General features: G+C 34.4%; 1 protein-coding gene and 1 long non-coding RNA gene across 2 annotated transcripts in view; both read right to left on the reverse strand.

The window, feature by feature from the left end:
- Window positions 1–24,124, reverse strand: part of G2E3 (G2/M-phase specific E3 ubiquitin protein ligase) — a 69,492-nt gene that overhangs the window by 2,838 nt on the left and 42,530 nt on the right. Inside the window, exons 7-14 of the mRNA XM_028506689.1 lie at window positions 21,341–21,447; window positions 20,347–20,463; window positions 17,351–17,475; window positions 17,111–17,243; window positions 14,398–14,705; window positions 12,173–12,354; window positions 8,805–8,977; window positions 1,090–1,280 (exon numbers count right to left, since the gene is read on the reverse strand). Of these exons, the coding sequence (XP_028362490.1) occupies window positions 1,090–1,280; window positions 8,805–8,977; window positions 12,173–12,354; window positions 14,398–14,705; window positions 17,111–17,243; window positions 17,351–17,475; window positions 20,347–20,463; window positions 21,341–21,447 (1,336 nt within the window). The remainder of the gene's footprint in view (window positions 1–1,089; window positions 1,281–8,804; window positions 8,978–12,172; window positions 12,355–14,397; window positions 14,706–17,110; window positions 17,244–17,350; window positions 17,476–20,346; window positions 20,464–21,340; window positions 21,448–24,124) is intronic.
- Window positions 2,131–3,582, reverse strand: LOC118501369. Its single transcript, XR_004904013.1, has 2 exons — window positions 2,641–3,582; window positions 2,131–2,592 (listed from the first exon to the last, which is right to left on the reverse strand). It is a non-coding gene; the product is annotated as an uncharacterized LOC118501369 (long non-coding RNA).

Below are 24,124 nucleotides of genomic sequence, written 5' to 3' on the forward strand. Positions count from 1 at the left end.
AAAAAGAAACATTCAGTATATATGAAATACCATCATAGAGTCTTCCCCAACTCAACTGGGAATGTTGCAAGACAGACTACCACATTTACTTTGGGCAAACTAAATCACTAAATTGAGTGTAGTAGTAGGAAAACAGCACATTCCATAAATGTTTATTTGACTCTCAAAGTAGGACTCACAAAAATCACTTAGTTGAACTACCCATTTTATATTTGAATGCCTTCTCTAATATAGAATTATCATCGAGTCCAAGAGTTTCAGTGGGTAATGAAACTTCATCTTTTTGGAATATGATGCTAAAAACAATTTTAAACTACTTCTAGAGCATCACTACTTGATAAACCAGTTCAGCAATTTTCAAGCTTTTTCATCTCATGCAACACATAAACTAATTCATTATTAAAAGTTTGCAATACACCAAAAATATATGTATTTTTGCCAACCTGACAAAAATAGGTATAGTTTTGATTCATTCACACCAGACAGCTATTGTTGTGTTGGCTGTTGTCATTTTTTAATTTGACAATCTAAGGGAAAAGAGGTCCATGCCCCTGACTAAATAGTCAGGTATTGCATGTTTTAAGAACTCTTGCACATACCAGTATGCTTCTTGAGGCACAGCAGTTGAAAAGTGCTGAATTCAACAAATGCAAAGACAAACTAAATGGTGTAAAACAATAAAAAAAAACAGCTAAAAGAAGATTCTACTAAAAGTTAATTTTTCACACTCTATTAAAGATTTTCACATGACTAATGCTCAATGACTATCAGTCACTATCACAGCCCTATCCAATGAATGGAGAATAATTCAATTTAAGTATGAAAAAGATGAAATAGACAATTAGCTTTTAGGCTATTCTATGCAGTAGCAATCATTCATATATTTAAAATTCCTAGGAAGAATGCCTTTTACCTCAAATTATACACAGGAAAACTTTACTCTGTAACCTTTCCTTGGCACTTTCAACTTAGCCAATAAACTTTTAAAATATTTTATCAATGTGGAGTTAGCTGATGAAAGTTCTTATTATCAAAAAGAAAAACTCAAAGAAATAAACTAAAACAGATAAAAATTAAACATCCACATACCCTCAACAGCCTGTAAGTAACTGTTCCAAAACCCCAAAGCCTGTGCATCCGATAATGTGTGTACCGTGAAAAGATCACTAAGGACTTTTGCTGAAAGACTCTCAGGTTTATGACAAAAGATGCTATAAAATGCTTCTGGATAAGTCTGAATTTTCTCCAAAACACCAAGAGTTTTCAGACCCTGCTTAAAACTTAAGAGAAGAAAAGTAATGAGCAAACATTCATGCATGCGTTTGGTATTAACAATAAGGAATTAACATTTCTAGCTAATTTACTACCACATATACAGAGAAGTGAGGAAAAAGATAAATTATGGATATATTATATGTGCTATGATACTTTCAAATCAATAACAAACAAATATTTTAATATGAAATGAAACTTTTATATGTCTACATTATCTGGCTGTATAGTTTTAAAATTAAGCTAACAATTTTTAAGAGGAAAAAAGTAGACATCCTTTTCCTCGTGAAGTATTTTACACATCAAAGCTACTTAGTACAAAAATGCAGCTGCCTAAAGATTGCAGATTACAAACTGTAGCTACATAAAAATTTAAAACTTATGTATGGCTAAAGAAAAAACTAATGAAGGAAACAAAGTGGAAAAATATTTATAATATGCATGACAAAATTAATTTCTAAATACACAAAAAAATACAAATCATTTTTCTTAAAGAATAATCCATTAGGAAATGAGCAAAATGCACAATTAACACAATACAAGTTAACAAATGACTTTTAAAAAAGGTACATTCTCACCGATAAGAAAAGCATGAAAATGGTATCAGACTGACTAGGCCCTATCTGTGGTTCCAGAATCCCTATCACAGGTATCCTGCCACACCAATTCATTTCCCTTTCTACTGGCTCTTCCTCAAGAGTACATAAATGTGCTTGTCTTTCGCATCTTTGAATAAGGAAAAAAATTCACTCAATTCCATATGTTTTCCCTCATTAGAGCCTACTTGAAAGACATCTCTATATTCACTGTCTCCATTTCTTAATTTCCATCCACTTTTCCTCCACTTTTGTCTACATTTCAGGAAAAAACTGCCCTATGTTTATGAATGATCTTCCTCTTTGGTACCAGTCTCATGGTTTTCTTCTTTTTCTCTGACCATACCCTTTCAGTATTTTACAAAAAGCTTTTTTCTTTACTTTGCTTTAAACATTGTTGTTTGTCCCTCATGGATCTGTAACAAGGCCAATTTCTCTCATGGCTGCATTTAGCAGGTATAGGCTCATCACTATAAAATCTATTCTCTCCAACCCAGAAATACATCCAACAGAGTACTGAGTACCACATATTCCAAACACTTAATTATTACATCCAAAAGAGAGCTATTCCTTACTACCAAAATCTGACCCATAAGAAACAGCAGATGCCTCTGTTTCATCTATCAAATTAGTACAGCTAAATCTGCAAGTCAACCTTAACTTCTCTCTCTTCCATTCCTAATTACCGAGTCCTATGAATTCCCTTTTCTGAAATTCCTTTTATCTGCCCATTTCTCACTACTACCCTAGTACAAAGCGCTTGAAGAGGAACTGTTATACCAGGTAAATAAATCTCCAAGTTCATCTTCCATCCTATAGCCACAGGTATGTGCCAGAAATAAACCCAATATTGTCATTTATCCTGAGGTAGGGGGGAGTGCCCCCCCAAAGATATTTCCACATCCTAGTCCCTGGAACCTGTGAATATGACATTATTTGGAAAAATGGTTTAAGCAGATATAATTGAGGATCTTCAGATTGTCCTGTCTGGATTATATGTTCTGGCCCTAAATTCAATGACAAGTATCTTTTATAAGAGACACACAGACACAAAAGTCCATGTGATACAGATTCAAAGAACTGGAGTTATACAACCACAAGCCCGCAGAAACTGGGAGTGGCAAAGAACAGACTCTTCCTAAATTCCAAGAAAGAGTGTAGCCCTGCCAGCACCTGGATTTGGACTTCAAGCCTCCACAACTCTGGGAGAATAAATTTCAGTTGTTTTAAGCCATCAGTTTGTGATAAGTTTTTACAGCAGCCACAGGAAACTGATACACACACTTGTCCATGAAACAAAGCCCAAACTCCTTACCATGGCTTCCAATGCCCTCCAGAGCCCCACACTTATGTTTCTTTCTTGTTTTTAACATTCACCTTCCATTTACCTTTGAAGCAAATTTTAGTCAAACTTAAGTTCACCCTTAAAATTTTTTAAAATTAGGATATATTTCAAGCTTAGATAAAAATCCAAGGAATAACAGAAAACCAAAAACTGTCACTAGAATTTAAAAGATAATTAACATTTTATGTTTGCTCAGATTATTTTCATGAAAAACACTCTATTCACTCAACTAAATCCTGTCTCCTTATCACTTTCCCTTCTCTCCCTCTACAAAGGAATCTACTTGAAACTGTTATTTGACTACTATCCTAAATTTTTTACTATAGTCTGCATTTCATTTCACTATATATGTATCTCCAAATAATAGCATTGCTCTGTTTTTTTAAATGATTTAATGTCTTCATTAAAAATACTCAAGTCCTTTAGAATACCCACAAACGCACAGTCCTTCCTTCTCCCCTTTGCCCAGGGTACCATATCTCATGAAGCATTGCTCTGATTGTTTTGAAACATCAATAAATGGTGAACACTGTATTAATTTCTCTGCAACTTGCTTTTTGGAGAGCAATTTTTACTTGTAACTATTACTATATTAGGAAACTATTTTGATAAACTGTTTTGGGCAATTGTACTGCATTTTAAAAATTATTTTTTTTACTTGGTTTCAGAGAGAGAGGGAGAGAGGGACAGGAACAGGGAGAGAGAGAAGAAACATCAATTTGCTGTTCTGCTTATTTATACATTCATTGGTTGGTTGCTTCATGTACATGCCCTAACTGGAAATTGAACTTGCAACCTTGGAGTATCAGGAGGATCCTCTAATCAATCGAGCTACTCAGCCAGGGCCAATTGTACTACTTCTAAAAAACGTTTTTTTGTGTGGCTCAGGGGATTGAGTGTTCACCTGTGAACCAAAGGGCTGCTGGTTCGATTCCCAGTTGGGGCACATGCCTGGGTTGCAGGACAGGTCCCCAGTACAGGCGTGTGAGACACAACCACACATTGATCTTTCTCTCCCTCTCTTTCTCCCTCCCTTCCCCTCTCTCTAAAAATAAATAAAATCTTTAAAAATTAAAAAGAAGTTTTTATTCCTTCCTGACAACTTTTGTATTTATTTTTTTAAAATTCCAATTTACCTTCTATTTTAAGCCATATAAAATCTTTTTTTAAAAAGTTACCTCTTAAGATTTTAATAGGCATATTTAAAATATTAACTGAATCAGTACAGCAGTTGCCCCTTATCCATGGGAGATACTTCCCAAGACCCCTAGTAGATGCATGAAACTGTGGATAGTAACAAACCGTAGTACAGTATATTTTCTCCCGTACACACATAACCTTTCTCCTTAGTAATTAAGTTCAACTCTACTGGAAATGTGGCAGCAGTGTCTTTAAGGGAAGACAAAGCCTCTCCAGTAATCTTTATATTTTTCAGTCCAAACCTGTTCCTGAATCTGTTCCTGAATCCCTTACTTGCAGTAAATGGCGCAGTGTCACTTGTTACAGGGATCCCTAGCTGAAGTCTTCACATAAGCTCAATGTGTCTGGTGCAATGTGTTGCCATCATTCAGAATGAGTGTTCTGTTCATGTCTTCCGCCCACAATTCAATTCCTTTCCAACTTAACTAAGCACTTTTTTACACACTGTGGCTGTAACTTTTGCCATTTGAAGTGTGACAACAAAAGTAGCATAAATTGCTTTTTCCTTATTCACAATTTCACAGATAGAAGATTTGTTCTCACTGTAGATGTCAGCAACCTCAGCTGATTTTTTTTTTCCTTACTAAGGTTGAGAATGTTCGATTTTTCACATAAAGGAAGCACTTTATGGCTTCTTTTTGCATATCCAAATTGCCAGTATCATTATTCTTGCAGTTGGGGCCATTAGTAAGTGTATCCAAATGGCCTGACTATAAGACTCTTAAGTAGTATAATTTTCTTATGAATAGAATTACCATTTATATTATGACTAATACACAGAATAGACCAACATAGTATAAATTTTGGTGTTATTTTAAAATTTGAAGTGCATCTCTTAATGAGATAGCTGTACACAATGTTTATTTATTTCCCCAAGTAGTTCATGTATCTACAGATGGATTTTTCTGATTGCTAAGTTAGAGAATTCATCATTTGTTTCTTCTTTTTTATTGTTTTCATAGATATGACTAATCTAGATTTCAGAGAGGGCTTCCCTATCTATATAACTGGTGTTTAAAATAAAACTGAATGATAAATAGGATTTAGGCAGATCAACAAGAGGGCAAGAGAAAAACGGAATAATCTTTCCGTTCTTTTCCGAATAATATGTAAAAGATAAAAATCATATAGCAAAAAATAATCTTTTAAATATACATCTGAGCGCATAGGAAAAGTCATATAAATGTCAGAAATAACAAGGAAACCAAAATTTTGCCAAATTCCCTAGCTGTCATAATCAGAACCCTGTTTGCACAAACTTGGCTTTGGCATACTGCATGGACCCCCATCTGAAGCAAAGAAATTAACAGTAATTGGTTTTAGGATTCAAAGCTCTTATAAGTAGAGTGCCAGGCAAAAGCAAATACATAGCAGCTGTGTTGAGAAATCTCTATAGCCTGGGTCTAATGGGAATGCTAAAGACACATTGCTAAAGAAGAGGATTTCCCAATAGAAGACAAAACATGAAAACACCCATTTACATCCAAGCAAGTATTGAGGATAGCACTGAAAAACCAAATGGAATGAGATAAAGTATTAGTACAGTGATTTTATTAAAGCTAAAACAAGCAACTGAAAAAAAAAATGAATCAAATTAACACTTCTGTGCTGAAAAATGATCACAGACTTCATTTTTGTGTAATGGAATAGATACATGTCTATTCTTCCTAAATACAGTAAAAACCCTGGACATTATATATAAAACAAACAGAAGATGACTGAAAGGTGGAGAGATGATGGCAGACCATTTGGGTATCTCACAACCCAAGGAACACCACAGCAGAACAAAGAGGAAATCTGGACATTCTTATATGAAGGAAAACTAAGAATTTGTCACCAGCAAACCTAAAATAATGCCTATAGGAATTTTTTGAAACAGAAAGCAAATTATTAAAGGTATACTCTTAGAATATTAGGAACAAAGAAATAAAACTAAAAGCATGTTTCCTTCCCTTCTGTTTTCTAAACTATGTTTGACAGTTAAGTTAAAAACTATAACATTTTATAATGTGTTTCACAAAGTACGTGTAAAAAATATTTAGGAAATTACATTATAAACAGGAAAAGGCAAAGAGACTTAGAGGTGAATCTTATAAAATGTTGATACCAGTAGACTGTTATCTTTTTTAAAACACCATACAAAGATATACACTCAACAGCACTACAGATAAAAATGGCATTAAAAAATTTAACCCACAGGAAGACAAGAAAAGTAGAAACCAAAATGATCATGGAAATGAAAACTATTAAAGGAGCTATATATAACAGTGTTATTTTAAATTGCAGTATTAAAAATATATTGGAAATTATATGAAGCTTATTAATGTCATATTTAATTTATAAGAGTGCTAGGAACATTCCAAATGTGTATCTATAGGAAACTGGTAGAAAACCAAACAAAGCATACAATGATATATCAAAACAACAGAGTTCCGCAGAGCTCTAACACAGAATGAGGATTATGTCTGTTTACTACCATGGAGTGATCTCCAGAATACACTGGCAAGTAAAACATGAGCAGAAGAAAAAGGGGTGGATGGCATCTCATCTAATAAGATAATGAGTACACACATACTCATATATTTATTTGCTATTATTGAAAAAAAATAATGAAATGATAAACAATAAAAGCCACTAAAATAATTGCTTCATAAAGGCATGGAAGGTAGATGTGATAAACATGAAAGCTATACTTCTTTGAATACAATTTGTATCATAGAGCTGAGTTCTTTCAACACACTTTCATTATAGATTTGACTTTGGAACCACCCAAATATTTTACATAACTTTTTTAAAAAATCAAATTTTAATTGACACCACTAAAAATAAAAAATAAATGAAAGAAGTATACCCAGCTAATAATGTAACAACACAGAAAAGAACTATTACAAATGACTTTAGAACACAGTAATTTGACAGTAACAGCCTAGAACAAAACAAAAAAGAAAAATAATTTTAACCTATTTTCAGTTATCTGTTACTGGTAATAATGTTGGTATTATTCTAAGACTATTATTTATAAAATGTGGAATAAGCCAAGTGAGTAATTATTTCATATTTTAATCCTTCAGTGCCTTTGAGAACTGGGATTCTCAACATGGGACAAAGAAAAAGTTAAACATCTTGTAGTAGTGAATTTGAAGTATCAGTATAAACTCATGAGGTATTTTATCTTAAAAAACAAAAACAAAACAAAAACACATTTGCTATTTTTGGTCCACTGAAAGGGCCTAGAAACAATGACCAACCTGGTAAAAATGATCATTCCTAGCATCAAAACTGTAGTTTTAATATATCATTTCCCATTCAAAGAAACAAAGGTCCTTTAGGTCAGAATGACAAAATGAGACTGAAACACATTATTGTACAATATAGCAAGATGGCTATCAAAGACTATTAAGGGTCAACATAAAACAAACAAAAAAACCCTGGCTGGCGTAGCTCAGTGGATTGAGGGTGGGCTGTGAACCAAAGCACTGCAGGTTTGATTCCCAGTCAGGGCACACGACTGGATTGTAGGCCATGGCCCCCAGCAACCGCACGTTGATGTTTCTCTCTCTCTGTCTCCCTCTCCCTTCCCTCTCTAAAAAATAAATAAATAAAATCTTAAAAAAAAAAAAACACCTCAAAGAAAAATAAAAAGGCTTATACTGGACAAAAATGACACAATTTTAACTCCAGTAAAGACAATAACTGTAACAGTTTCAACACAAGTATATTTAAATCTATGCATTAATGATATTGAAATAAGAAAAATTTGATCAGTTTTGAGATAATATGACATCTGATAATAGCCTGAGAATAATACTGGAGTCAATGACAAGAGTATGACATATAAACAAGGCTGGCCACAGGTTGGTTGATAATTGCTAAGATAATGGTATTACATAGTATACCATTCTGCCTACTTTCATATATGTTTTATTTTTTTATTATTTAAAAAAGTATGAGGACATATATAAGTTTTCAAGCTTCTTTAAAGTATTATTGGAACAAAAAGTTTGAGGACCAGTGTTAAGTTCAAGAGCAAGAATCACATTGACCTTCTTAATCAAAGAACACTCAGTACCTATTACCCACCAGACTACAGCATTCAATATATATTGTAGTTATTAAATGAGTAGAGATGAAATAGTTGGCTTATGTGGTTAAGAATTTTTAAATATTTTTTACTTAGAAAAATAATTATAAATTGAGACAATGATTACTTTTCTTACATAAGCACCACACATTTATGAAGTTTAGAATGGTCAGAACAGCAATCATCCTTAACAGGTTAATTTTAAAGCATTATTTTAAAATAACATTTAAAAATTTTTATCAAGTATATATCGCATTATAAGACAGTTAATATGTAATTTGAGAGAATCTTTCACATATAAAGAACTTACCTTTCAAAAGGTGCTTGTACTCTCTTAATTACATGGTATGCAAGTATGTCTTTTGCCAATAAGTATTTATCACTTAAAGAAGTTATAAGTCTTAGACATCCAATAAACTCTAGGTAGTTATAGCACTCATTCATAACTGAGTTTAAGTCAGCTATATTTGTTGCACTATTTATCTGTAATGAAGAAGAAAATATACCCAGTTTCCCCTTCAGTTGTGAATGATACTTACATTTCAAATGACACATTAATTTATCCTCAATTTTTGAGTACACTGAAGTGGAGTGCAAGTATACCAATTAATTATTTTTAAGAATAAATATCTGACAACTTAGTTTAATAAACATGGTATATTTTTGCCTTTAAGAAACTTTGAATATAATGCCACTTTAATACAGGCAATCACTTATATAAAAGGCAATAATTGACATAAAATAGTTACATAGCACTAGAGTGGCAAGAGAGATAACCTGAGATTTCACAAGAGAAAGAATTACCAGGTGACTTAGATGAATACAATCAAAAAAGTATTTCAGTGAACAGCATAAACAAAGAAATACTTGGCCATTTATGTGCCAGACACTTTCATGTAGGTTAGCTCTTGAACAAAGTTACAGAGGAGAAAGATAAAAATAGGAAGTAGTCAATAGTCTACTGAATGGAAAATTTCCTATTTCTTCTTTCCAAATTACTCTTCTAAGATTTACATGATTCACTCATTCACTTCAGATCTCTGTGGAAGTCTCCAAAGGTTTTCCTGACTACCTGGTTCAAAATAGTACCTTCACACTCTGTGGGTATACATTGTTTCATCCTGCCAAACCCACCAACCGGAGTTTTAGTTGGGCACACAGCCAAACTTTCCTCGCAGCCAGATGCAACTGTATGTGACTAAGGGTGTCCAATGGGATGCGAGTGAAAAATGTGTCAAATATCACTGTACTCCCACTTTCTCCCTTAAGAGCAAGTTTCAACCATGTAGATGCAGACACCGTCCTAAGTGATTACATAAATGAGAGGATAGAATCCAATTACCTGGATGACTATATGTATCATAATTATACCTCTGAAATAGGAGTCATTTCTGTAAAAACCAGGTAGCATTTTGTTTTGTGGGGCATATGATATTTGCCACTACTCAACTCTGCCACTGCAGTGTGAAACCAGTCATAGACCTATAACAAATGGGTGTGTTGTGTTTCAATAAAACTTTATTTACAAAAAGAGGCAGCAGGCCAACTTGACTTATAGCCATAGTTTGTCAACACCTACCCCTAAAATCTAGACAACAGATTTTAGAGAAAAATAAATACCCGCCATTGTTTCTGAGACAATGGTTTTCTTTTGGAACTGTTTTAGCAGGTTAGCCTAAGCTCTAACTTATTATACCCCAGCATTATCTAACTCCTTTCTCACAGTCTGTTTTATTTTTATAACATATTTTACTATGTAATAGTACAATTAACCCTCCAACTGCACAGGTTTGAACTGTAATGGTTCACTTATGTGCAGACTTTTTTTCAGTACAATTGTCTCTCTGCATCCATGGGTTTCCATTAGTAAATGCAGTAGGCTGACTATATGCATTGTTCTATGCCAATTTATGTAAGATTTTGGTATCTGCAGAGGCAGGAAGGGAAGGAGTCCTAGACCAATCCCCAGAGGATACTGAGGAACAATTATAATTTGGGGAGAATCAAAAATTATACGTGGATTTTTGACTGTGTGGCATTAGGTTCCCTTAACCCCCATGTTTTTCAAGGTCAACTATGTATTACATATTTATTTGTTTATCTTCTGTTTTCCCTCTAAAAGGTAAATTTCAAGGAGGCAGGGACTTTGGTTCACTACTCTATATTCGGTGATAAAACAGTCCTGGGTACGATGTAGTATTTGTTGACTAAATAAACAAACATTTAATAAGAACAGAGTCTAGGGGCTCAAAGATGCAGGTCTGGGAATCATTCAGAAAGGTTATGAGTGAGCAGAAGCTTTTCCATTCCAATACTATAGAATGAGGACTGTTAAGACCAACCCCCAAAATATCTAAGTTTCAGGGGTAGGAAGAAGCATTAAAAAGAAGCATTAAGAAGTAGAAGGGAGTGCAATATTAAAGAAAACAGTAGAGAGGAATTTGAAGACAGTGGTGATTACAGAAGTCAGAGGAGATAAGGGAATTAGAAAAAAAAAAAGTTAAGACATTTAAATGTGAAGATCTGGATGCCTGGATTATGAACTAGCTAACTTGGGACAATGATAGTGGAATCAGAGTAAGAAATTAAGAAATCCATAGGAAAGAGGAAGTGAGGATAAGGTCAGGCTTAACAAAATTAAGCCTAACTTCATGGCTCAAGTCACACAGCTTATAGTTTCTAACTATTTCAATTTAAAATCTGACTTGTAAGCATTTGTTTTTAACCAGTAAACTATACTGCTTTATTAATTGAGACAATGAATGGCCAGAGTAGGCTTAAGTAGGAAGGAGGTTAAAGGAAAAAAAGTTAAATGGCTTTCATTGCCTCAGTTAGCTTCCAAATCAGTAACATGTAACCAAATATACTAATACAGCATTATGAAAACTAAATTGAATTTGTATATGTAACATGTGCAGTACAGGGTTCAAAAAATGTTAACATTTTTAGTTGGGAACAGTGAGTCTCCCCACTTGTTTCCATATAGAAAAAAAATTTATCCTGGTCTTTCTCTCAACCTAGCACCTATATTTCCCTATAGGAAGAAATAGAAGTTTTCTGACTGGTAAACTAATTTCTTGCTCTCTTCAGATCCACTGCCTGCCTATAGGAAAGCATACTTTCCTATAGCATGCAACAAGAAACCTGCCTTCCACCGTATCTGACAGGGTAGATAAATCCATCTCATTCTAAGAAATGTTAGCAAGCCATTCTGACTACAGGTTGAAATCACATTATCCAATTGGTTTTATTGACATTAAACCAGGCATTTTAATCCCTAGCTGTCTTACCTTTATATTTATCTTTTAACTTGTTGTGAACTTTGTTGGTAAATAAGAATATTGACAGCCCTTAACTACTCTGGAGTATTATTATTCTATTGTAGATGCATTACTTATATTCAAATATACTTAGAATGTAGTCTACATTTTAATTATTTTTAAGATTTTTATTTATTTATCTTAGAGAGAGGGGATTGGAGGGAGAAAGTGAGGGAGAGAAACATCGATGTGAGAAACAGTGATCAGGTGCCTCTTGCACACAGCCCTCATTGGGACTGAACCTGCAACCTAGGCATGTGCTGTTATCTTTTGCTTTTCGGGATGACACCCAGCCAACTGAGCCACACTATTCAGGGCAAATGTAGACTATATTTTAATAAACATGCATAATTCTTACCCTAATTATAATCTGTGCCACATCAAAGTCCGAAACATCATCGAAAATTGGTAAGGTATTTTCTGGTCCATAAACAAGGCAGTTAAACAAAGTTTTAGAAAAGAAACCAGGTGCAGGACCACCATGAACCAAACAAATGGCAAGCATTTTGCCAGCTTCATAATAAAGATTCTCTTTCAGAGCTGTAGATAAATATACATTAAATTTATTTCTTTAATTATTATAAGATAACCATCATATATAATGAACACACATATAATAATGTTTTAAACCTAAGCATTAGATAAATGAAAATTCACAGTAGCTATAACATGTATAAAATATATACTTAACATAAAATATACAAAGAATATTTTTCTGAATATAAAGTAACAACATATAGTAGCAAAAATACACAGAAACTTTGAAAAAATCACCTAAATTCCCAACACTATAATAACCAATATATATACTTTGGCATATTTGTGTCCTGTGTTTATATAAACATATACATAAATAATTTGACTTCTGCTTTTTCTACTTATTTTATTGTAAATTTTTTATATTATTCAAAATATTAAAATTTACAGTTAAGGAATGCATTAAGACTAAGTTATAAATGTGCAGCAATATAAATCATTCCTTTAATTATTGGTACCCTCACAGAGTACCATTATACAATCAACATCTATTTACATATTCTTATTTATATATCTTTGATTATTTGATTAGGATAAATTAGGATACAGTATTAGTGGTTCAAAGGATATGAATATTTTTAAAGTTGTTGCAATATAGTGCTAAGTTGTGTTCCAAAATGATACAAATTTAATCCCAATGCTATATGCTATCTTACCATATCATAGCTTTCAATATTTTTCAATTGTCATTTAAAATGTTTTAGCTTTGAAGTCAAAAGGATATCACGTATATTTTCCTTTATTGTTTCTAAAAATTGTTCAAAGCAACTTTTTAGTAATCAATATTAACAATACTTGAAATAATTACAAAATCTCCTCAACAATAACTTTATAAGCTATGTATCAGTAGTCACATTTTACAGTAGAAGAAACTAAAATCCAGAGAGGCTATGTAATTACTGTAATGTAAGGATATAAAGCTACTTAAGTGATGTGTATAAAATGAATTCATATTTTGTGCCTTAAATTCATATACTGTCCACTGTACCACAACTGTCTTGACTTAACATTACTGATTACTTAGAATTTTTTTTAAAGGGAGTTTAGAATTAAACTGTGTGTACTGCATATAGTACAAATGACCCTTGGTGGTTTCTCAATTATTTCAATGATGCTTCAGGCAACAGTGATGAAGTTCTAGTGAACATATAGGAAGAAATTCAAATGGAATGAAATAAGTCTTCCCACTTTTGAATTTCCTATTACAGCAAAAGTGGTATAAAAGCTCCTAAAAAAGAGTACTAGAATTAACAAGTGTTTTCAGATGCGTGTTTTAATCACATTAACTTCTCACTAGATGTAAAGACACAAAAATATCATATATATAATAAATTGCATAAGGAAAATTCTTCAAAGCAAAAGTACATTTAAAAATCCGTTACATGTGGCCCTGGCTGGTGTGGCTCAGTGGATTAGGTGCTGGCCTGTGAACCAAAGGGTCACCGGTTCAATACCCAGTCAGGGCACATGCCTGGGTTGTGGGCCAGGTTCCCAGTAGGGGCATGTAAGAGGCAACCACACATTGATGTTTCTCTCCCTCTCTTCCTCCCTCCCTTCCCTTCTCCTAAAAATAAATAAATAAAATCTTTTTAAAAAATCTGTTACATGTGGATCAGAAAATTATGTTATAAAAATGCTAGGTTGTGAAGAAACATGCCAGCTGTGAATTCCAAGTAGCTGTGAATTCCAAGTATCTGAACAGAAGGGCTCGGATAATCATCCATCCTATTTGACCACTCTATTCAAATAAAAGTAGAATAAGCATATAATACATTTTTAAGAAGTTACAGTTAATTATGCAATCACTTCAGATGGATATTGCTATAAAGAAATTAAGAACATTCTTAAAAAACAATGTTTTACTCCAAAATTTGGCTTTTGAAAATATCACTCTCCCCAACCCCCCTTTTCTGTGATTCCATCAGTATTTTATTAACAAAGGAAATTATACATTCCAACCAGCTATCAATTCATGTACTATCAATTCTAAGTAAGTCTCTTTCTTTACACAAGTGTAGTCAGTTAAGTTCAATAAGAAATAATTACCTTGAGAATTTAGGGACAAGTTCTTTGACAATGACCCTTCAAACAACGGTGAGTTCTCAAGATGGTGCATTAAAAGTCTTAGAAATTCTTGCTTTGATCCAGAATGTTCTATTTCAAAATTATCATTTTCATGAACATAAACTACTTCAATTGTGTATAAAGGATTAAACTTTCGATTTCTGAATCCATTTAAGGCACTATTCCAGATGTCGGCTTTGTTGACATAGAATCTTTTAGTTTTTTTACTAATTTGAAACCCTAACTCTGTAATTATTGTTGAAATGTCTTTTCTAAATTTGTTGCCTTGCCTGTAAAACATGAGTTTAAACACAAAGGTTAGGTCTCTAAAATACTTTATGTGACAGTTATACAGCAAGTTAAAAAAAAAAAGGATAAAAAGGAAGTTCTTTTCCAACTCCCACCCAAAAGCAGACAATGGCTGCCGCTGGAACCCAAAACATTTGATAACCTTAGTTCAAAATTCTTGATTCTCTCTCCCTAATCTTCTACCAAATTAAAATCAACTAATGTCATAAATGATTTGAGAATGTTGATTATTTCAAATTTGATCAATTTAGTAGACAGAAGCTCAAACTGTCACCTTTATAGCCAATGGCTACAAAATACATTTAAATGTATCTTATCTCATGTTCACTAGATCCTTTAATAATAGAGCAAACATAGTTTCCGCTTACTGTATGAGATTAGTTTTAAGAAATTACAATATATTTTAATCATAAAGTTAATTAACAGTAGAACTAGTATTATAAACAGAATTCACAACCCTTTAAGTAGTACTTTTTAGTCTATACCAGTAATTCTCAAAGTGTAATCCCTGACCAGCAGCAGGAAACTTGTTAGAAATGCAAATTCTTAAGCACCACAGCAGATAAATGGAATCAGAACCTCTCTGAGCATGAGGCCCCACAACCAGCCTTAATAAGGCTTCCAGACTAACTCAATTGCTCCCTACCTCAGTTGCTCCACCTGTAACTGGAATTAATGTACTCACATTGATCCCGTTTGGGGCAATATCATGGATTACCTTTCTACATCAAGTATAAATTTTTCCCATCCTAAGATATTATAATGAACCAGGTGTGGGCCCCGTTTTATTTTTTCTTTCTTCTAATTCCAGTTTGGTCCCAGGAGGAGTTTAGTGAAGCTTCCACCTAATTGGCTGCCATCTTGGATCCTCCTGTTTTTTCTTTCCTCACACAACCCCTTTTCATTATTAACCCAGGTTAAGCAAAACCAAAATCTTTTGGTAGATAATAATCCTTCAGAAATACACCTTTTTGTAGCAACTCGATTCCTTGCTCCTGCCAGGAATGGGAATACTAATGTTATTTTAGAACATGATGGAATACTAGAACAGGAGCAAGGAATCAAACTTCCCTGGTATAGTATCTTTAGAAACCTAAATATTAAAATAATTTAAAACTATTGTGAACATCTTTTTTGACACTAATATATAAAAATATAACAAAATTTTAGTGAATACAGTGGTACCTTAAAACAGCAATTCTTCACTTTCTGAATAGTATTCCATTCTAGCTGCAAATCTAGTTATCAAATATTTTCACAAAAATTCTCTTGTCCTGCCCTGGCCAGTGTGGTTCGATTGGAGCATTATAACAAAAACCAGGGGTGTCAAACTCACCTGTTGCCTTCAAAGGGCTAAAATAATTTTAGGGCTGTATAAATGTAACTACTCCTTAACTGTTAAGGAGTTGAGATTACACTCCACCCTTTAAAGGCTATTGTGAGGCTGATGTGGCCCCCAGCGAAAATGAGTTTGACACCCTGCCATAAACTAAAAGGTGGCAGGTTTGGTTCCAGTCAGGGCACACGCCCAGGTTGTGGATTCAGTCCTGGTCAGGGTATGTATGATGCAACCCATCTATGTTTCTTTTCCTGTCTTTCTCCCCTCTCTAGAATCAAAGAGCATATCCTTGGGCGAGGTCTTGTGCCCTTCTAAGTTTTAACTTGATACTATTTTTAACAAGAAAGTATTTCCTCATGCTTAGGTACTAATGTTACTTTTGTGTATTTTTCTCCTATTGGCTACAACAAGGCTCTATAAACTTTTTTATAAGCCACATATACTTACAGTCCTAATTTTAGCTGAACAGATACCTGACACAGTATAAAGATGTAATTGTAGTCTTATTTATACGGTTAAAAATGATTTTAGAAGTTATTCATTTTGCTGTCTTATGAAAACAGGCATTAATAGGATACTTTTAAGTATGCCTTAAACTTCCTACACAGCTGACATTATACCTGACATTGATAGTAAATGCATTAAACAAATGATAACAAAATAAAAAAAATAACCTTCTCTATTAAATGATTCCTTCCTTTTTAACAAAGTAACCCAATACCATGTTGTTTTAATTTCCTGTATTACTCTGTAACCAAATGACAGTTTGAGCACATTTTCTGGATATGTTCCTAAACTATCTTGAAAATCTCTATAATGAAAATATATTTTATATCATGACTCAATATAGAATACTAAAATTACTTATATACATGCTTTCTATTTATAATGCAACGATACTTTATATTCCTGTTTCATTTTCTTTTTTAAATGCTGGTTGCATGATTTCATGATCAAATGTTGGGTCCTGCTGTTTGAATTCGGCTACTTCCTATTTAATTTTCTCAGAACAGAGTTTTATATTTTTCTCCAATTCAAAATACACACCTCAGCAGGTCTTTATGCTGGGCTCCAGGTGACTGTCTGGGTAATTTAGGTGATGATTCTTCCAACAAACAATCATTTATTCCAACATTGTTAGTGTTGGGTAGTGTATGTTTTTTGGCTTTTTGGAAACCCCCTGCAGATTTAAAACCCAATGTGAGCATAACAGAAATATAAGTAGAAACTTTTAAATAATATATATTTGAATAAGAACATCTTTATTCAAAATTACAAAATAATTACCTGAATTGTAGAGAATACCTCTACATTCCAAACATTCCCAATTTTGTTCCCATGATCGTAGTGAGGAACAGGCTAAATGTGTTCCACTAGAACCACAACACTGACAGCGCTTTATTTCCCATTTGCTGAAGAGATAAAGAGAAGCAGATGTTGACGTTTTGGTGATAACTTAGTCATATTCCAACCACCCACACTGCCACAGGCCTCACTGTCAGTCTCACACACACAACCAACCCAAAAAAAGCCAAGTACTTTATCTGCTTTGAAATATTGCATTATTTTTCCTCAAAGCATTTTTTTCTACTTCATTATTTATACTTAAATCTCCTTCTCTAAATGTTCTCTTAAATATAAATACGTATGTAAACATGCACATACATAAAGAATATACACATCAGAAAGAATATGATTAAAGAAGAAAAAATTTTTCTTTTATATTTGGAGAGGACTATGCTTACAGGGAAATTGCTATGCCAGTGTATCTGATATGGAAGAAGCATTCGGTGAGTATATTACTTTAGCTAAAATATTACCTTTCCCATTGAAGATGAGACATTATTTCCTATAAAAAGCTTGCTCACACATTTCAGGTACTGTGCAGCTCAACAGGACCTAGACTCACTACCTGGCCCATCTTTGTATTCTCTCTCAGCTGCCCCCACCCCATGTTGTGTGATGTGTGCCGGTCCATAATCACATTTTCTGTATGGGTTGGGGTGGGGGTTGTTGGGCCTTGTCTTTGTTTAGTTATGAGTACACTCTCTCTATATAAAATGGATACATTCCCTGAGTGTGTAGGTGATGAGAGAGGTAACTGGTTACTTTCCCTCTGGTACATGTGGGCAAAATTCCCTTTGTGTGAATATGGGTATGTAGGTGTGTGTCCTGTGTGTCCCAGTGACCCCTTCCCCAGATAGTTCTGCCAACTAAGGGTGAAAAGAAAGAAAGATGACAGCTAACATGAGTGCTTATTATACACCCAGTCCAGTTCTCATTCTTCACATGAAAAGTTTAATCCTTACACTTTAGAAGGTAGGGAGACCAGTTATCTCCTTAAAGAAGAAGACACCAAGGCATAAAGGAGGAAATAACTTGTTCAATCAAGTTTATCCTGCTAGTAAGTCTCAGAGTGAGGCCTCCAACCCAGTTTACCTGCTGCCAGACCCATGCTGCTAACCATTAAACCAAACTGCCTTCTAGCAAAATTGCTTTCCCATCACTAGAAGGAGGGGGAGAGATTACAAAGAAAGCATTTAGATAGCAGTGATGTATCTCAGGAGAACAGGCAAAGGACAGTAATCTCAAGTAGCTGTCAGAAAAAGTAGTTTGTACCTATTCATGGGCCAGTGGTTTACAAAAAGTTATGTGAGTGTGTGTATAATTGTTATATATAATATACAAATATATACATATTTTTATGTATAAGTAAGATCAGTTAAATAAAACAGCCTAAAAGGAATTTAGGAAATATCAGTATTAATAAATGCATTGCTTCTTAGAACTCTAAAGTGCTTTTATTGTTTGTGTTACCTCATCTGTGCCTCAGCACAACCCTTGAGAAGGGTATTGTTACTGAACATCCAGAGTCACCATATTAAATTATATAAATGCACATTACTCAACATCGTCAAAGATATCTCTGTCCTTATAGAATTTTTAGTCTAACAACAAAAACAAATGTAAGTAATGCGATTATTTAAGCATAATAAGCATAGTGAAAGGAAAACCCAGCCCAGAATGGGAAATTAGGAGTGCTAACAGCTGCTTAGGGGAAACTTCCAAAGCTACCAAGACCTCAGCTGAGTCTTTCCAGGTTAGTAGTAGCCCCACTTTCCACGACGAGCAAGGCTGCTAATATCCTGCTCTATATCCTAAGATTCACTTTGCCATGTTCAAATACTATTGTATAAGAAATAAAAATTGAATAAAATTTCCTACATAAATTTCTACAAAACTGGCTGTTACTTTTTATTCTACCACTTAAAAATAGATTCTTGACTTCTAGTATCCAACACAGTGTAGTACACACAGAAGGCACACAATGATTGCTGATTAAAATTAGAGCCAATATCTACCAACATTACAAAGGAGTAATCAATAAATTTCAAATGCAAAACCCTTTTTATAGTGATCAAAAAGAAGTACTGCTAGATTAATCTAGTTAAATTAACCTCTAGAACAGGGCCATCCAATACAAGTATAATGCAAATCATATATGTCATTTAAATCTTTCTACTAACCATATTTAAAAAGTAAAAGAAACAGGTGAAGTGAATCTGTTTCCAAAATAATATCATTTTGTTCAACACATAATCAACTTAAAATTATTAAGGTATTTTTCAGTTCTTTTTTCTACTGTTATAGGCTCCCCAAAATTCTTATGTTGGAGTCCTAACACCCGGTACCTCACAATATGACTATGTTTGGAGATAGGGCCTTTAAAGAGATAATTAAGACAAAATGAGGTCATATGGGTAGACCCTAATCCAATATGACTAGACAGAGAGAGAGGCACAATCATGTGAAGATATAGCTAAAAGAGAATCATGTGCAAGCAAAGGACAGGTTTCAGAAGAAATCAAATCTGCGGATACCTTTATCTTGGTCTTCTAGCCTCTAGGATTGTGAGATAACAAACTTCTATTGTTTAGGCAACCCGGTTTGTGGCATTTTGTTATGGCAGCCCTAGCAAACTAAGACACATATTAAGTTTTCAGTGTTCAATAAAACCACATGTGCCTAGTGGCTCTATATAGGACCAGTGCAGCACTAGAAAATAGAGCCTCAGGAAAATGTACCAAGGAAATAGGTTGCAATTATGCTGCATGCAATAATTTTTCTGTAAACAGATGTAAATATACATTTAATCAATATACCTCATCTTGTTAAAACGTCAAACATCCTAAAAGCAAACATATTTTACTAACTGTAACTCTGCTTACTAAGCTGAAGGTTTCAATAACACTAATTAAGCACAAGTGAACTTGTCGATATACCTATTAGGTACATTATAGTCTCTCCCTTCCTTGCAACGACATCTTCGTACATCACAATGCTCATAGTGCTGCAGAAGCTCTTGATAAGCATTTTCCTCTAACTCCCAAGATGCATCTCTGTAAGTGAAGTAACACATTAAATATACTTTGACCTAAAATCTTACATAAAAGGATTAGTAATAAACCTAAAAATAAAAACTTTTTGTATACTTAGGAACGAGGATAAAACTTGTTCTTTTTAGAATCATTCTCTTGAAGATATAAATCCATTAGTGTCATTTTATCCTACACTTAGTCTCTCAGTGAATTTTCAAATGCTAAATGAAAAATTAAGCAGAAATTTTCCTAAACTTACATTTTTAACATTTCACTGCCATTTTTTAAATTTCAAGTTTACAAGCATTATTTCTGGATTCCTCATCTTTAAATATTAAGAAAATTCTTCTCATATATTTTATTTATTTATTTTTTATTGTTGACACTATTACGGAAATCCCCTATTTTCCTCCCCTCTGCCTACCTCCACCCTGCCTTCACCCCTCTCCCCTGGCCTTCACCACATTATTTTCTGTGTCCATGGGCTATACATATTTGTTCTCTGACTAATTGCTTCAACTTCTTTTATCCCGCTTCTGCCGCACCGCTCTGAGATCTGTCAGTCTGTTCTCATACATTTTAAATCATACCTTAATTCCCTTAACTAACACATACCATTCTGAAACCTATTATACTTGTGTATGAATCAACTAATACTGTATACAACTAATGTGTTTATTAAGAGACTATATATAAATCAACTATCGAGACATTTCAGTCACATTCCCTGCTCTTAAGAACTAGAAATCTGGGGAGAAGGCAGTGGCAGGGGTGGCTTTACATTTCTCTATTTGAAATGTCTGCTTGTCCATCATCACATAATCAGACATAAATGATTATTTGTAGTTATTAAATTCTACATTTAAAATACCTTTTGTCAAAGGGCTATGTTACTTACTTTTCAGGAATATGAATTCCCATTTTCAACATCTCTTTCTGAAACATGTCACTATTATTGCATATTGTGCACCTAAAGAAAAACACTCCTGCATTTATTGCTTGAACCTATAGTAAAAAACAGAAAACCTATAATGAACTTTATAGCCAACAGATTGTGCTATTTTTCTCTTAATATAAAACAAAATTTTATTTTGTGTGTTAATGGTTTTCAAACACCAATAAACTAAGTTATCCCACTGCTAAAATTTGGAGATTGTTTTTCCCAATGGTCAAAACAATTAAACTAATGAATTGACTGTTCTTTTTTAAATATATTTTATTGATTATGCTATTACAGTTGTCCCATTTCCCCACCTTCACTCCCTTCCACCCTGTGCACCCTCTCCCACCCACATTCCCCCCCCTCTCTAGTTCATGTCTGTGGGTCATATATATAAATTGTTTGGCTTCTACATTTCCCATACTATTCTTACCTTCCCCTGTCTATTTTCTACCGACCATTTATGCTCCTTATTCTCTGTACCCTTTCCCCCTCTCTCCTCCTCTCACTCCCCTGTTGATAACCCTCCATGTGATCTCCATTTCTGGGGGTTCTGTTCCTGTTCTAGTTGTTTGCTTAATTTGTTTTTTGTTTTAGGTGTGGTTGTTAATACTTGTGAGTTTTGCTGTCCTTTTACTATACATGCTTTTTATCTTCTTTTTCCTAGGTAAGTCTCTTTCACATTTCATATAATAAGGGCTTGGTGATGATGAGCTCCTTTAACTTGATCTTATCTGAGAAGCACTTTATCTGCCCTTCCATTCTAAATGAAAGCTTTGCTGGATAGAGCAATCTTGGATGTAGGTCCTTGCCTTTCATGACTTGGATGACTTCTTTCCAGCCCCTTCTTGCCTGTAAGGTCTCTTTTGAGAAATTATCTGACAGTCTTATAGGCACTCCTTTGTAGGTAACTCTCTCATTTTGTCTAGCTGCTTTTAAGATTCTCTCCTTATTTTTAATCTTGGGTAATATAATTATAATGTGTCTTGGTGTGTTCCTCCTTGGGTCCATTTCTTTGGGACTCTGAGCTTCCTGGACTTCCTGGAAGTCTATTTCCTTTGCCAGATTGGGGAAGTTCTCTTTTATTATTTGTTCAAATAGCTTTTCCTCTTCTTGCTCTTCCTCTTCTCCTTCTGGAACCCCTATAATTCGGATGTTAGAACATTTAAAGATGTCCTGGAAGTTCCTAAGCCTCTCCTCAATTTCTGAATTCTTGTTTCTTCATTCTTTCCTGGTTGAAGTTTCTTTCTTCCTTCTGGTTCACACCGTTGACTTGAGTCCCAGTTTCCTTTCCATCTCTATTGGTTCCCTGTACACTTTCCTTTATTTCTCTTAGTGTAGCCTTCATTTTTTCATCTAATTTGCAACCAAATTCAACCAATTCTGTGAGCATCCTGATTACCCGTGTTTTGAGCTGTGCATCTGAAAGGTGGACTATCTCTTCATCACTTAGTTGTATTATTTCTGGAGGTTTGATCTGTGCTTTCATTTGGGCCATATTTTTTTTTGGTCTTGTTGCACCTGTTACGTGGTAAGGGGCAGAGCCTTAGGTGTTCACCAGGGCGGGGCGACCTAGTCACTGGGGTGTGATGCTGTATGTGGGGCAGGTGTCTGAGAGGGAACAATGGCACTTGCTACGCTCTCTGCAGGATTGCAGTCACTTCCCCCACTTCCTGCAAGCAAACTGGGCCCTTCTGGTGCTGATTCCCATGTGGGTGGGTTTGTATACATTCTAGGACCTCGTGGGTCTCTCCAATGAACTCTCCTGTGAGGCTGGGAGTTTCTCCTGGCACGTCAACCCCCACAGGTGTTTCCAATCAATGTTTTGAGGCTTTATTTCCTCGAGCTGGAATCCTGGGTTGCATGGTCCATCTTGCTCCCCAGTTTCACCTGGTTTATCCGAGCAAGAATGTGGGACCAGATGGGCTGTGCCCCTCTACAATGTGCTGCCTCGCTGGGTCCTCCAGCTGCCGCTTTATGCACCTGGGGGCCATAAAAGGCTCTTGAGCCCTCTCCGTCCTGGCTCCCCAACTCCGCCCCTCTTTCCAGTCTGAATGAATGTGTCTACTTTTAACTCCTTGGTTGTTGGACCTCCATACAGTTTAATTTTCTGTCAGTACTGGTTGCTTATTTGTTTTTAAATTGTTGTTGTCCTTATTTTGGTTGTGCTAGGAGGCACAGTGTGTCCACCTACACCTCCATCTTGGCCAGAAGTCCGAATTGATTGTTCTTACCTTTACTATATATTCACTCATATATTCTTCTCAAACCTTTGGTGTCTAACATAATTTTTGTTCCCAAATACTATGTTGCCCAACTCTATAAATAAAATAGTAAAGATCTTGAGTTACATCATCTAGAAAAGATGTTTAAGTGTTACATAAAAAGCACCCTTGATTCTATTTCTATCTCAATCTGTTAAGTTTTCTTCCTAAGAGTGGAGAAGTAGAAAACCCATTCTCACTCTTTAGCAAATCCCAGGACAGAAGCAGAAGGCAGAAGGCACGCAGGAGGGAAAAGAAAACTATGAACCTACCAGAAAAAGTAGCAAATATTTAGTAAAATAAAAAAAAATAGTAGCAGACATTCATTAACAAATATTTAACCTGTTCTATATAGGTGCCAAACACTATGCTATGTACCAAAACAGAAATATAAAATAACTTGGATTTTACTTCAAGAAAAAAATTTTTAAGTATATACCTGGGAAAGGAAGAAGTACCTCAGTCTATATAAGAGTGT

This window comes from Phyllostomus discolor, chromosome 1 (assembly GCF_004126475.2).
Source record: "Phyllostomus discolor isolate MPI-MPIP mPhyDis1 chromosome 1, mPhyDis1.pri.v3, whole genome shotgun sequence".
Classification (NCBI taxonomy): Eukaryota; Metazoa; Chordata; class Mammalia; order Chiroptera; family Phyllostomidae; genus Phyllostomus; species Phyllostomus discolor.